At 40.7% G+C, this 15945-nt stretch overlaps 2 protein-coding genes across 25 annotated transcripts in view; one reads left to right on the forward strand and one right to left on the reverse strand.

The window, feature by feature from the left end:
• Positions 1-14949, reverse strand: part of FTO (FTO alpha-ketoglutarate dependent dioxygenase) — a 330710-nt gene extending 315761 nt beyond the window's left edge. For all 8 annotated transcript variants that reach the window (XM_077830856.1, XM_077830857.1, XM_077830849.1 and 5 more), the window contains exon 1: positions 14792-14949. In XM_077830856.1, coding sequence (XP_077686982.1) covers positions 14792-14833 — 42 coding nt within the window. In that variant the 5' untranslated portion in view covers positions 14834-14949. The remainder of the gene's footprint in view (positions 1-14791) is intronic.
• RPGRIP1L (RPGRIP1 like) overlaps positions 14937-15945 on the forward strand; it is a 141314-nt gene continuing 140305 nt past the window's right edge. For 16 of the 17 annotated variants that reach the window (XR_013347609.1, XR_013347610.1, XR_013347611.1 and 13 more), the window contains exon 1: positions 14937-15163. The gene's annotated coding sequence lies outside the window, so the exon portion shown is untranslated. Of the gene's footprint in view, positions 15168-15945 lie in introns of all 17 variants that reach the window. The other variant, XM_077830837.1, reaches the window with a different exon arrangement.

Consider the following 15945-nt stretch of genomic DNA (forward strand, 5'->3'; position numbering starts at 1 on the left):
TGTCTACCGAACATGCAAAATGTTCTCATTCTGTCCAAGCAGACACATATCTGAAGGTCCTAAACGAGACCATTGCCAATTCATGAAGAGCCAAACTGACAGCATGCCATTCAAGCTGTCTGCCTCAAATTTGACTTATTTCTATTTCAAATCACGAATGCATGCAAAATATAAGGTTAAGCAGAGCTTTTCAGCAATTGTTTGAAGCAAGCTAGACTTTTTCTTTCTTTATTAAAAAGGCACCTAAACTTCTTTTTTGTTAAATGTTAAGCAGAAAAATCAACAATCCACAAGCATTTATTTGGCTCTCTCAGCAGATTGTAGTCATTTTCAAATTATACATACTGAACTCTGTTTTCTAAATATTGAATTTTCTTTAAAATATGAGAAGACTGGAGCCTGACATCTTATAATCAGAGTTAATAAAAACACCTGGAACGCTGATTTTATATTTGTGTATTAATATTACAATAGAACCATACCTATTACAGCACTGCAAATAAATATGTTGCATTGTTCTATAAAATCATAATTTCCATTATAAATTGTTCAGTATAATAATATTTTAATATTTGTTTAAAAGCACTGTTTCTGAAGAGTTATGTTTTCACAGTATGATCAACAATCAAATTGCACTATTTTGCATAATACATATAAACCATATTTTTAACCAATTGCCAGCTAAGATTTATATTTTCTGTTTGCACATTTAAATTGTGTGATCATATTCAGGTTTGCCTGTATTAACATATAAAATACCTATGGAAAAAAAGAAATGCTTTGTTTATTAGATATACAGTGATGCCTCCCATCTTTCACATAAACCAAATGCCAGACATTAAATTTAATCAGGCTGACAAAGTGTCATAAGGGTTAGGTTTTTTTATGCCCTTTTCATGAACAGCCCATCTCCCCTACACTTATGGGGGCCAAATACTGCCCTTTAACAAAACAGATCAACATGCTTGTTTCTCTTTGCTGGGTCACTGGTATCATCCCACTTGTGACACAAGACACTGCTTTGTACCAATTTCTGTCATGCCACCGACATATTAAAGGCCCTATTCACAAATTGTGTGCTTTGTAAGCTAAAAAGAGAGTGAATCATCATTATTTATTTGGTTCAGAAAGCAGAAAACTACTTGCCTGTCTCATACACAAACACCTTATGCACAAATTCCTCAGTGTATCTTTATTTGGGTCTTTTATAGTATCAGTTATATGATCAGCATTTACCTAATTATAAATAATAATGAACCTAAAGCTTTTGTGAAAACAGCCTGATCACTGCACTTCAAGGGTCAGCAGGCCAAAAAAAAGCATAAATCATAAGCATTCTCTGCAGCTGTGAAAGGCCCTACCTGCAGAGGAAATGGTGAAGTTCCACTGAAAAAAATATACAAACAACCAAGCCACTTCTCCAGGCTGGGAAGGAAAAAAGTGAGAGAAAGGATGGTCCAGTGGTTAAACTGTTAGCCTGAAGACCCAGGTTCAGTTCTCTGCTGTGCCACAGACTTCCCATGTGACCACTATGGGCAGGTCTACACTTAATTGTGCTGCTGTAGCGCTTCAGTGAAGACACTACAACACCAATGGGAGAACTTTTCCCGTTGGTGTAGTTAAAACGCCGCCACGAGAGGCGGTAGTTATGTTGACAGGAGAAGCTCTCCTAATGACTTGGTGCTATCTACCCTGTGGCTTAGGCTGGTCTAACTGCATCACTCAGGGGTGTGGAGTTTTACACCCGAGTGACATAGTTATACCAATGTAAGTTTATTGTGTAGACCTGGCCTTAGTCTTTCTGTGCCTCAGTTCCCCATCTGTAAAATGGACATCACAGCCATACCTCACAGAGGTGTTGTGAAGATAAATGCATTAAGGATCATAATGTCCTCAGTGTGACAGATATGGTAATTTCCTGCAATATTACCTTATTGTATTAAGTTTGCGTATTATTGTGGGCCGGAATTGTCTGTAACCTCAGTAAGAGGGAGCTGTAATAGATATTGCAACACCATGTAGTATCTTTTGGTTTCATTGTTTTAAATGAGTGGTTCATGTAAGATTCAAGTGCTAATCATGGGGGAGGGCTACAGCAGTTTCTCCAGGAACTAAAAACTGTGGGTGGTGATAAAGGCAAATCAATAACATTGAACCCCCGAGAGATATACTATCTCCTGGGAGACTTGCATATATTAGTTCAAACTAGATTCTCCAGAGACTAACAGACAAAAATAGGACTTTTGGATACATTGCCCAAGTTTAAACTGACTCAGAGCCTTTATTTTTGATTCAGCAAATGGACAGAACCTTATGTCGAAGTTGGGGGCAATTCTTAGGAAAGGGTTGTAAGGACTTGATCTACTAGGGTCCCATAAGGCTGATAGGTAATCTGTATTAAGCTTTTAATCATGCATGTATGTTCTTTTATTGTTTTAATATGATTTCTCTGTAATGCTTTTACCTCAAGAATAAATGTGCTTGCTTATAAAGAGTTATGTGGTAACTTGTAACTGCTGGAAACTACTCTGTTCTTACTGTCTGGAGAGGAAGCATAGAGTAGACATTGGCCTGTTTAGGCAGTCTAGCTTGGTGGGAATATCATAGGGAGGTAGCAAATGGAGCAGCCTAGAAAAACCCCAGTCAGGAGGGAGGGAGATGTGGGTCTCTGCCACAGTTGAGGTGACTACTGAGGAGCTGGAAGCCTAGAATGGGTGCCCTTGATGGCCACAAAGGGAGTACCCAGGTGAAATTGCCCTGTGAACTGTGACACTCAGATATTTCAGTAAAGAAAACTATACAAGTAATAGGTAGACAGACAGACAGACTGTAGTTCAAGTGTTATGGTGATGGGGAGCATATAAAGACAGATTAGGGGAACCTGACAAAGGTGTCGACACTTTGCGAGACAGCAGAATATAGTTTCACAATTCTTTCTCTCGAAGTCAAACAGAGGAGTGGTAGTGCTGTTAATCTGCTGCTACATTCACCTGCTAGCCACACCATCACCCAAGAAGTAGTGGCCTGGATGCCCTAGTGCATCAGAGCTGCAACAGCCATGGGAGAGTGGCTTGAAAGCTGCTACACAGCCTAGGGATGAGGATAATTTTATACGTAGAAGCTCCCTGCATCAACTCCAGCTGCCTAGGCTGGGTGAAGTGGAAAGCTAGGGATATTTGCCCTTAATTAGCAGAACTAAAATAATTTTTTAAGAAATGTATATAGTTGAATCACACTACTGGGGCAGAGATACCATTTGTAGTATCCATTAGCCCATTGTTTTACATCACATTTTTCTCCACATTTAGGACTCAACCATACATAATGCTAATACGCCATCGACTATTTCACAGGGCTACTTCAATGGGGTTACTCACTATAGTAAGCACCACACCTGGTAATAAGTGTTTGCACAACTGGACCCTTAGTTTATTTTCGTCAGAACCACCTGCAAAACAGAATTACATAAATACTACAAACACACCACATCTTGCAAGATCAAGTCTTAACAGTACAAGTGCCTAATCCACTATCCAGTTTCATAGGATGGGAGAGGCTTAATGCCAATGTGTCCAGTTCTTTTTCCGTGAAAAGTTTATCAACCAACATCTTATTAAAACTTTTTAAGAGAAAGCACAACAGATTAAAAGATGCACAAATATGACCAACTATCTATACCTTTTTTAACAACAATAAACTCTAAGACAGTAGTTTTTAGCTTTTTTCATTTGTGGACCTCTAAAAAAATTTCAAATGGAAGCACGGACCCCTTTGGAAATCTTAGACAGTCTGCAGACCCCCAGGGGTTGAAAAACACTGCTCTAGAAAACAGAGCAGGGAAGCATCAGGTGACGATGGCCTAATAAACTAAACACCAAATTTTGGGGGTGGTGTGGGGAACAAAACCATAAATTCCCTTTTACCGCAGATTCAAATCCTAGCATGGTTGATTCAGCCATTTCCCCTTCCAGGGTAGATAAACTGAGTTCGAGGGGCAGGGTGGCAGACGTTTTTTTTTAATTCTGCCTGCTGTGAATGGGCAGTAAACGTCCCACGGCCCATTACATAACACTAGTTATTCCATTGTATTTATCCATTACAACCCATCCCTGTATCAGAGCACTGTGTGCCAGTTAGGCTCCTACCTAGAACTGGGCAGAACTGGATTTTCATTTTGTGGGAATTGCAATGATTTTGTAGTTTCTTCCATTCCAAAACAGAACAGAAACAAAAAATGATGAAATGTCCAGCAAACCAAAATTCTGGAAAAAAACCAACTCATTTCAAGTCAATTTAAAAACACTTAGTTCTAATTTTGATTTTTATACAAGAAGTAATTTTGAAAACAAAAAAATTAAATGTTCTGAAAAAGGTTAAAACAGACTTTTTCAACCGTATTAAAATCCCCTCACTCCAATTTTTCTTTCAAAATAAATTTTCATAAAAATTGACAGGTTTCAGAGTAACAGCTGTGTTAGTCTGTATTCGCAAAAAGAAAAGGAGTACTTGTGGCACCTTAGAGACTAACCAATTTATTTGAGCATGAGCTTTCGTGAGCTACAGCTCACTTCATCGGATGCAACTGCATCCGATGAAGTGAGCTGTAGCTCACGAAAGCTCATGCTCAAATAAATTGGTTAGTCTCTAAGGTGCCACAAGTATTCCTTTTCTTTTTGCATAAAAATTGACACATTTCTGCTAAATGTTTTGCTTTTGGTGAACAGACATTTTCTGATGAAAAAATGTTCCTTTGGAAAATGTCTGATCTGCTCTACTCCAGTCTTCCCACTTTACAGGTAAAATAATTTCACTGATGTTGTACCTGCGCTGCTTGGGAAGAATTTAGGATTATTAAAATGGAAGGTGTTTTTTTTTTTTGGTTTAAATCTGTGACGATGCCGGTGAGCACATGGCACATATAGTACATCTCCCCTTCGAAGTTGTCTGTAATCACATGAATCACAGACACCAGGCAGTGAAAGCATTCTTCCCAACATCAGAGTATTCTGCCCAAGGCAATTTTCATTAGCAGCGGTATTGGTATAGTCTGAACTGCTTGCATGGATCTACCATGTGGTAAGATTGGCTAACACCCAATATAAATTGTCTGCCAAGTTAACACCAATGTCCTTTGACTAACTTACATGTATTTATCATTAGTAAGTAGCCCCCCATCAATGTTCTATGAACACCTTTTTTATTGATAAAAAAATGTGCATTTCAATAGGTCCACACGCTTTGAGATATTGGGTGGGATTTTCAGATGTGCTTAAGGCCCTGATTTTTAAAGGTGTTTAGGCAGTGCTGCACTCAGTGTTATAATGCCCAACTGATTTAAGAGCCTAAATCTCATTTTCAAAAGGGATTTTGGCTCCTAAGTAAGCCAAATTAGACTGAGGCTCCTAAAGCAGGCTTTTTCATACTTAGCAAAGTAACACCTAAATACTTTTAAAAATCTGGGCTTAAGTGATTTAGGTGTCATTGACTATCAGTGAAGCTTGTGCTCCTAAGTCATTTAAGTGCTTGTGAAAATCCTGTCCATTTCTGCAAATATCTATTTGGAGTTAATATGAATTTTTTCAAAATTATTTTAAAATTTTAACACTATTAAATCTGCTAAATCACAGTTTAGCTTCATCTTTAAAGATAATGTAATAGTCTTACTGGTCAGAGTATATACACAAGATAACATTCTACAGAGCTGTAAGAATATTTGCCTCCTGGACAGAAAAAAATACTTATAAAACCCATTGGTTATATGAGCTTACTATTCCTTGTTAGGTATCTTATCTGATTCCCACTTCAACCCTCTGCAAAAAATACACGTTCCTAACATCCTTCTGTTAAGGTCTATTGAACTTCTGCAAACAATGAGTGCATGATATGCAACGTAGCATGGAACAGAGGAGGAGAATTTTTGCTCTTAAGTAATTTCAATTGTTTCCATTGTAGCCGTAAGACTCATTGGAGTCCAATCCTACAGTCCTTTATGGAGGCATAAAGTAATGTGAGTTGCCTCTAGTCAGGCCCTTAAGAAATTTAAACACAGATTTACCCAACTTGTAAAATAATCACAAAAATATCAAAGTGCACAGTTACTTAAGACCTAAGCTATGATGTTTCCAGCTCTATAAGAACAAAAATAGCAACACCTGTTTTACCATACTAGGTATCCTTTCAAGTATTCAATGCATGGAGCACCAGTTGCCTCAGGGTCATGAAATAATACTAAAAACTTTATAATCATTCATTGATTTAGTTTTCAGCATAGTATATCATTTGAATCCAATGGGAACATAAAGAGCTATTTGTGAGGTCAACCACAGTACAGACAGAGGCTGACATGATATCGATGGCAAGGTGGAAAGAAATTGCCAAATACAGCAGATCAATACCTCGTTTCACTGTTACAGCCTTCTGCAGACACAAAATATATATCTTTACAGCTACGAAAATAATAATAATGAAAGTGGGAGATAAATGCTTCCCTCAAGGTAAACTATTTGATTAGCTGAGGGCAAAGGTGACAACAGCAGTTACACTAAAGTAACTTTACACTCTTAAATAAAAGTAGTGGGATGAGCAGCAGATAAAAGGGCAAAATGAAACTGAACAAATTCTAGGGGACAGAGATGTAATTCTTCTAGGAAGGGTGCATTATGTGCAGTATAATGGAAGAGAGGCTGCTTAAGTAAAACACAATAGTCCAAAGTTTCCTTCCACAGTAAGACTATCATAACTTTAAAACAAACCATTTGTAAACTACTGCACTATCATTTATAATACAGAGGATTTCAAGAATCCATAATAAAGTATATGCCATAACAATGTTTTAAATGATAACAGTCATAAACATACTTTGTAGTTCAGTATCAAATATAATAGAATACAATATTATACTCCCATTTGATAACAGAAGGCAAGAGGATCACTTAATATTTTGAAGCTCTAGGTCATTAAAGGTAAACTGAGTAACTGAGAATATGGATGAATTACTGTAACCATAACTAGAACCCAGTCTTGCTCCCATTGAAATCAATGAAAGTTTTATCACTGTTTCCATAGGAAACAATGTGATTCCATCATGATTTAATTTCAAGGGAGAAGATTCAATTCTGGAGCTGCTAATGCGGAATGCCATTAACATCATGTGCTGTATATGCAGAATCTGAAGACAGATTCCTGTGGGCTGCTTCTGGTATTACACAACAATATACCTCAGTTTTATATGAACAACCATCACAGTGCAAAAATTAATTTTATCAAAATAAAACCAAAACTGTGCTATCCCTGCCCAGAAAGAGGACCATTTTTGAGTGAAAATTGGCCTATTTGCACCCAAAGTTCTATTTTCCTTTAAAAAAAATCCAAGGTGTGGTTTTATTTTTCTTTACTTTTGTGGTAAATCTGCAGACATATTTGCCCTAACTTCAGATTTAAAGGTTTCTGAATTTCATTTCAAATATTCCACATAGTTCTAGCCACTACTGCTTTCACACAGTTCATTAGTGCACAAAGAAAAGAGGCAGACAGGCTGCACCATCCTTCAGAGGTCAATTCCTTTTCAACCATACTCATAAAATAATACCTTGAATATAGCCTGAAAAAGAAGGGAGCAGAGAAGTGTAGCTCTATTTTGGACAGTGCCTTCCTAGGAGTTCCAAGAGATTTGATTTGATAAATTTCTTAATTTCAGTGCTAGCTTTTAAGGATCTCTACTTTGTGTTCTTGAAGATTATGGAAGAGGGGTATTCACTAATGAAGTTAGAAGTAAACAAATGGCATGGGGCTAGATCATCCCATCTGTGGATATAAAAAACAAAAAACAAAAGGGATATCTGCTCAGGTGTGGGGCGTGAGGGGACACATGAAAGGATATGCCACCATTCTGGCATCATTCCCCCATTTCCCCAGAGGTACGCCCACAGAATCAGATCCAGATCTGAACACGGGAAGAGGCTTAGGTTCTGTCAGAATGCTGTTCCCCCATCCCCACCCAAAGCAATTACTTTAGACACTTTTCCCCATACACTTGTGAACACACGCACACACACACTTAAGAGGGATTCTGGGGGTAACAGCGAGGGGGCTTTGGTCACCTCAGAGATTCCACTGGTTTAAGTTCAATGGGACTAATTTGGGTGACTAATAGTTTGCTCATGTAAAAAAAAAAAAAAATTAACTGCACTTTCTGGAGACTAATGGAAAGAAATCCTAAACTTTTCAAAATGTATCAAAATGTGGAAGAAATTGCTGTGGAGCTGCTGGCCTTCAAACACTGAAGTATGTGTGTAATTAAATACATTACCCATGGGCATGGGATACAAGAATTATCCTAGCCTATGAATAGGAATTTTAAATGTCTGTTTAGCCCCATCTTGCAGGCAGACCTGTATAACCAAGCAGAGCCCATATGAAGCTTATGTACAGTTGCAGGATCAAGGCCTAAACCTTTTGCAGAAGGCACACATAATACACTCTTGGTAAGGCTGATTCTTTTTAAAAAAATGTAAGTTGGATCCATTACAGAAAAACCAAAAACAGCAATGAGAGGGATAATTACAAAGTAAACACTTCTATAAGCATTGCTGGAGTGAAGATCAACTTGATGCTTTAAGCATAAAAATGGAAATCTGATTGAAGATTTTCCCCCTCACATCTCAGGGTGAATCATCTTTGTGCAACATTACAAGACACTTTTCTTAAAAATAATCATCCATCCTCCAGTTCTAGATCCTGATCTTGCAACAAGAACTGTTAGAATTTCTCACGAGCAATATCTCAGTGACTTTATTAATACTCCAAAAAGGGCATGTGTCCATTTTAATGAATCCCGATGCAGGACCACAGACATTGAAACAATTTAAAATAGTTTTGCTGTTTTTAAAAAGCTCCATTTCGGGAGGTGGTGTGCATCTGCAACACCAGTTAGTATTATTAATTATCTGTATTACAGTAGTGTCTAGAGACCACAACCAAGACCAGTGTCCCACCATGCTAGGCACTATACATATAAAAGGGCCAGTCCCCGTCCTTTGATCTTACAATCTAAATAAATAAAATAAACAAAGGGAGAGAGAGGCAACGAAGGAACATAAGAATGGCCATACTGGGTCAGACCAAAGGTCCATCTACCCCAGTATCCTGTTTTCTGACAGTGGCCAATGCCAGGTGCCCCAGAGGGAATGAACAGAACAGGGAATCATCAAGTGATCCCATCCCATCGCCCCTTCCCAGCTTCTGAGGAAACAAGAGACTAGGGACACCATCCCTGCCCATGCTGGCTAATAGCCATTGATGGACCTATCCTCCATGAACTTATCTAGTACTTTTTTGAACCTTGTTCCAGTCTTGGCCTTCACAACATCCTCTGTCAAAGAGTTCCAGAGGTTAACTGTATGAAAAAATATTTCCTTTTGTTTTAAATCTGCTGTCTATTAATTTCATTTGGTGACCCCTAGTTCTTGTGTTAGGAGAAGGAGTAAATAACACTTCCTTATTTACTTTCTCCACACCAGTCATGATTGTATAGACCTCTATGATAAGTCCCAGTCTTATTAATCTCTCCTCACATAGCAGCCTTTCCATACCCCTAACCATTTCTGTTGTCCTTTTCTGAAGGGGCAACCACATCTGCATGCAGTATTCAAGATATGGGCGTATTGTGGATTTATATAGAGGCAATATGATATTTTCTGTCTTATTCTCTATCACTTTCTTAATGATTCCCAATATTCTGTTCGCTTTTTTGACTGCCGCTGCACATTTTGTGGATGTTTTCAGAGAACTATCCACCATAACTCCAAGATCTCATTCTTGAAGAGAGACAGCTAATTTAGACCCCATCATTTTATATGTATAGTTGTGATTGTTTTACAATGTGCATTAAATTGCATTTATCAACACTGAATTTTATCTGCCATTTCGATGCCCAGTCATCCAGTTTTGAGAGATCCTTTCGTAGCTCTTGGCAGTCTGCCTGGGACTTAACTATCTTGAGTAGTTTTGTATCATTTGCAAATTTTGCCACCTCACGGTTTACCCCTTTTTCCAGATCATTTATGAATATGTTGAATAGGACCGGGCCCAGTACAAACCCTTGGGAGACACCACTATTTACCTCTCTCCATTCTGAGAACTGACCATTTATTCCAACCTTTTGTTTCCTATCTTTTAACCAGTTACCCATCCATGAGATGACCTTCCCTCTGTTCCTTTTAAGCTGTCATGGGATAAAAGAGGTGAAGGAACAGCAAGTCAGTGGCAGAGCAGAGAATAGAACCAGGTCTCCGAACTCCCAGTCCAGAACCTGTCACCTCTCACTGAAATCAATGGTAACTGAAGGAACTCAGCAGCCAGATGCTGGGCCGGATGCCAAATTTGTAAAGTTACAGATGACAGTGGAAAAATATTCAGAGCTTTAGGAGATAATATTTTCAAGACAGTAAAATACAAAACATTCTTTGCGTTAATCTCTGACACATTCTCCTTACAGGACACAATCGACAAAACAAACTATAGCTTGCAATAAAAATCCAAGTAACTTAAATTCTTAGCACTTATTGATATCTTATACCTGCAAACTTCTAATCTGGGCAAGATGGGCCTGCTCTTATTTATAACAAAAACGACAGTGTAAAACAGCATGTTTAATAAATCTGGGGACCTAAAGTACCATCATAATTCAGACCAGCAAGACAGACACTCACTCCTTAATTAAGTGGGTGATGTTCCATTTAAAACAAAAAGACAACCCTGGGCTATAGAGAAGATTAAGCACTCGCTCTTGCAAAGGAAGCTCCAACTATTATCAATGTAAAGGCTTTAAATAATGAAAAATAAACCATCTAATAGACTGTATTCAATAGTAAGTAGAAAGTCAGGACACAGACTGATTTGGATTAACACATTTTCAGTTATAACAAGTAATTTTACAGAGGATTAGTATCTTGATGGCCTGATCAATACTAGGCACTGCTGCTATTACAGATGAAGAGAAAATTACCCCTCAGGTAATAAAGTGTGTGTGTCTTGGTTCTCCTTCATTTGCTGAGTCCATTACTGTAATGGTTCCAGCATTAACAGCTGGGGCAATTTAAACAGCAGGGTTGTGATGAATTTAAAAGTAGGGAACATTTGCTACTCATTCCTTCTTTTATTTCATTCTGCATATGCAAGGCCTCTACCTGGTTGTTTCCAATATACAGATCATGTTTTATGTGACAATCAACACTATTTCTCAATTACTGTCTCATTAATAATGTTAGGGGCCAATAATGTGACTAAAACAAAAACTGCTAGTGGCATATTGGCTGCTGATTCTGCTAAAACTTGCACACTGTTTACCTAAGCAAGAAGCAGGTTTATCTGAGTGCATATAAAGTGTTATGTTCACATTATTTCACTTAGATACAGATATTGTAAGAAGACTGACAAAATAAATTTAATCAACAAATTTAACATTTTTATTGTTTTATTAAGAAAAATGCACACAAGAAAAATGGGAAATTAAAGGATTATATAAACAATAAACTATACCAATGCAATGTTAAAGCTGAGATATTTAATCATATAAAAGAGATTACTGTTTTCCAACATCAACCTTAACTCCTCTCCTTTGTTATGTTATTTTGAGAATAGTTGGTTACATCAGTGGTGTGTGAGAATGTGATAAAACACCAAATAGGCATTAAAATGAGGTATGTGCCTGGCAGCAAGTTAAGAATGATATGGGGAACTGAATTCCCGACTTTTGACGGGATGAAATCTCAACCTTAACATTGTGTTACTATAGTTATTTGTAGATTACTTCCTTTTTCTTTTCTTTTTTGTAAATAAAATAAAATTGTTTATGATATTTTAGCAAAGACTAAAGAATTCTCTATTACTTTCCCTTTCAATGCAGCTCACGCGTGGAACAATCACACACCAAAATATACACAGACGCCACTAAAATCCCTTCTGAACATTCAGATGTCTGTATGTTGATACATTTTATTATTTATATTGCCATAGCCCCAAATGATCCCAACTGCAGAGCCAATTGTACTGGGCGCTGTACAAATATATATTTAATGATGGTCAGACAGATTCATTGCTACTAGTTCTTGTTTGTTAGCATTATACAGCCACTTTGCACCAGTGTAAATGACTACACAGGATGCAGGTTAATATTGAATTGGGTCCAGTAGTATCATCCCCCAACATCCTACAAGCTAATCTTAGTCGAGTCAAGGAAAATAACATTTTGGGGGGATTGGCATGCCATTTTTCAAACAGTCCTAATTTAATTCCTAATCCCACAACTCTTACTCTTGCAAGATGCTACCTGCCAACTGAAGTTGCCAGTGCTTAGCACCTCTCAGGCTTACATTTACTTTTAAACTTTAAAAAAAAAAACAAAAAAAAACCCACACACAAAGTAACGCACACATTGCTTATTGAGCAATGCATACTTGCCATGGATTAAATTTTAAAAGAAAACTGACTATTAATCAGACACGGTGTCTGGAAGGTGAAAAATCCCTGCCTTTTTTTTTTTTAAATGTGGGGGGTTTTTTTTAATTAAAATCATTTCAAATATTCAAAAAATATTCAATCAAACTTTTATGGGGAAAAAAATAGATTCTGGGCTGAAACCAAACATGGAAAAGTTGGTTTTAAAAAGCGTATATTTTCTTTGTCCAATTAAATAAAGGACATGGCCAAAACTATGGCCTACTCTGTAATGAAGTAAGGAACCCAAATAAAAAGCAGATCGGACTAATTCCATTTAAATTATGTGTGAAGAGAAAGGAAACTCTCATAGGTGTTGGGTGCTCAATTAAAATGTCTGTCCTGTTGGAATCACCAGTCAATAATGTCTAGTCTAACAGCTCTATTTTTATGTTGACCACTATAATACACACAAAGGCAGTATTTTGGTGAAGGCAGGACAGGCGAGGTGGGCTTAGGACAAATAATGGGCTGAAATTAATTGGAGCTGATGGCACTCAGCACCTTGAGGAAGTTCAGCTTCATGAAGTTCTGCTAGTTTGCATCACTTTGCACCCATATGAATATTCAGCAGAAGGGTACTAATGTTCTACTGGTCATACGGAGACCAAAAGCATATAGTACATTGCAATTGAATCATTACATTACAGAAACTGTACTCTAAAGAAATCCCACCACAATCCTTGGAGCAGGAGAGTTCTTCTAAAATAGCACAAAACAAAAACTTTGATGATGTACGTGAAGGCTTCCTTTGAAGAGAGACAGGCAGCCTGCTGCAGGAGGTCAGTGCTTGATCATCAGTAGGGCCTAACCTCAGCCTCTACTGATATATGTGTGGCACACTTCCTCTTGCACTATATCCCTTGCACTATAGTTCCTCTTACCCCTAACTTACACAGGTATAAGTGAGATCAGAGTTGGGCTTTAAAACAAACATTGCACATACTTAATACAAAATATACAGAGGCCTTATATTCTCCTTTCACTTACACTGGTGCACAGCTGTAATTTCATGAAATCAATGCAGTTACAACAGTGTAAAATCACCAATAAAGAAGAATCAGATTCATAATATTAATCAAACACTGTATGAGGGTGCTAGAAAGCCATACAAAAAACTATTGTTAATAGTGCCTTCAAACTATATAAATTAGTACTCTGGGTTAAATTTTCAAGGTGGGCTCATGATATTATTAAACATACACACACATTCAAGAAAAAAATTCAACTGCCAGGAAGCTATAAAATACCTAATATTCCTATCAGATACATTAATTTAAATCATTTGGATCATCTGGGCTGGGGGGGGGGGGGGAGATGTTTTACTGGAAAAACAAAAGCACACTTATTTGGCCATTTAGTAAGAAGATACTGGGGAAACAATTTAATGTGCATATAGTCACAAAAATTGCTCTGGGTAAACATTATAAAGTTCCCACTAAGAATGCAGCCCAGAAACCATGAAAGACCTTGGAAATGGCTTCAAAAACAGTCATATGATTTCAAAGATATTTACAAAAAAAATTTAGCAGGAGGACAGCACCAACTTTTAGCCACTATCAGGACTGTGGTTGGCACTCAGAGGCAGCAGGCTCCCGGCCCTGTGCTCAGGCCACACCTCTTACAGCTAGAAGCAAGGCAGCTGTGTCCGACTCTTGGGCTACAGTAAACAAGTGGCACGTCATAGGCGATCAAAACGATTTCGTGACCCAGAGGCGGAAGGAAGTAACCCTGGGAGACGGGCACCGCCCTGCAGACACCGAGACTGGAGAAACCAACCGCAGCCACATGCTTGCTGAACACAAGGTCCCAAGCACAGGGCGGACAGCGCCAGTTAAGGGCCGTGGATAGTGACCCACCAGCGCGCTGCAACGCCATGGGAACAGGGGGAAGGATTTGAACCCAGGACACCTGGGTAGGGCTCCCGTCTAACGCCCCGGGAGCGCTAACTCTCGGGCCCAGCAGGCAGGGGGCAGGCTCTAGGGCTGGTCTTTCGGTTTAATCATCAGCTGCGCGCTGTCCCTCGGGCGAGCGGGAGGCTGCAGGAATTCACAGCCGGGGAAGGGGGCCAGAGGTCTCGGCCCGGAGCAGCGCCCACTACCGTCCCCTCCGGCTGCGGGGGGATCCTGCTTGGGCAAGGATGCTCCGGCAACCGCTGGGGCGTGATGAGCTCCCCCGCCGGCAGCTGAGAAATCTCCCCTGGACTGCAGAGCCCAGCCTGGGGGCGGGCCGGCGAGCTCGGGCGGGGGGCAGGCCTGACAAGGCTGGGAGGGGCAGGAAGCAAAAGAGAAGGTACCTTGGCTTCTTTTTTCTCGCTCGCCCCTGCTCGCCTCTTCATGCTGCCGTGCTCGAGCACAGCCCCCGACGCTTGCGGCACCCCACACCGCCGCGCTCGGCCTCCCCGTAGTCTTTTCAGCCTCTTCCTGCCGGCCCCAGCGCAGGCCAGGCGCTCCTGGCAGGACTACAACTCCCGGGATGCAGCGCGGTTGACACGGGAAGGAGGGGGAGGGAGCCTGGAACGCTGGCCGCCGAACTACAACTCCCGTCAGACAGTGGGGCACAGCCTCGCCAGGCCCCCAGTAGGAGGAAGTGACCTTTCTGCGTAGCAACAGAGGCCGTTGCTAACGGAGTCTGAGCGGCTGCGAGGGAGAGAGGAGCACGCAGGGCCGTGAGTACGCGGGGAGCTTTACCGCCCTTGGGCAGGGGGTCCGGTGGGACATGGCGGAGCAGGGGTTGCTCTGGGGCTGGAACACCCACGGGGAAAACTGAGTGGGTGCTCCGCACTCACCTGCAGCCAAGCTCCCCCGCTCACCTCTGACCCCGGCTTGGGAGGAGTGTCAGGGGTGCAGGCTCCGGCCAGAGCTTACCTCAAACAGCTCCCGGAAGCAGTGGCATATCCCCCTTCCAGCTCCTACGCTGAGGCGCAGCCAGGCGGGTCTGCGCCCTCCACTGTCTGCAGGAGCTGCCTGTGCAGCTCCCATTGGCCATAGTTCCTGGCCAATGGCCTGGGAGCCATGAAGTCAGCGCTTGTGGAGAAGGGGCAGAGGCAGTGTGGAGACCCGCCTGGCCACAGCCGGGACAGGGAGGCTCACCTTGGATGGTTTCCCTGTCCTTGCTCTTGCTGGCGGAGGTGCGGCCAGGCAGCTCTACAGGCACCACTCTCCACAGCTCACATTGGCTGTGGTTCCCAGCCAATGGGCTGGGAGGGCCATGAAGTCAGCACTCGGGGAAGGGGGGGACGGAGGTAGCGTGCCATGGCTTCTGCCACTTGTCCATGAGCGCCCCCCACAGACCTCAAAATTTTTACCGTGGACACTTGTGGTTGTGTATGGACATGTTGCCGACTCCTGTGACGGAGCCGTACTTGGTTTTTTGTCTAGCCGTGGTCTGCCCTGGGCGAGGGGTGTTTTTTTAAGGTCATGGGGCTGCCACCAGTCCTGCTCTATGCAG

The sequence above is a fragment of the Eretmochelys imbricata genome, chromosome 12 (genome assembly GCF_965152235.1).
Source record: "Eretmochelys imbricata isolate rEreImb1 chromosome 12, rEreImb1.hap1, whole genome shotgun sequence".
Lineage (NCBI taxonomy): Eukaryota > Metazoa > Chordata > Testudines > Cheloniidae > Eretmochelys > Eretmochelys imbricata.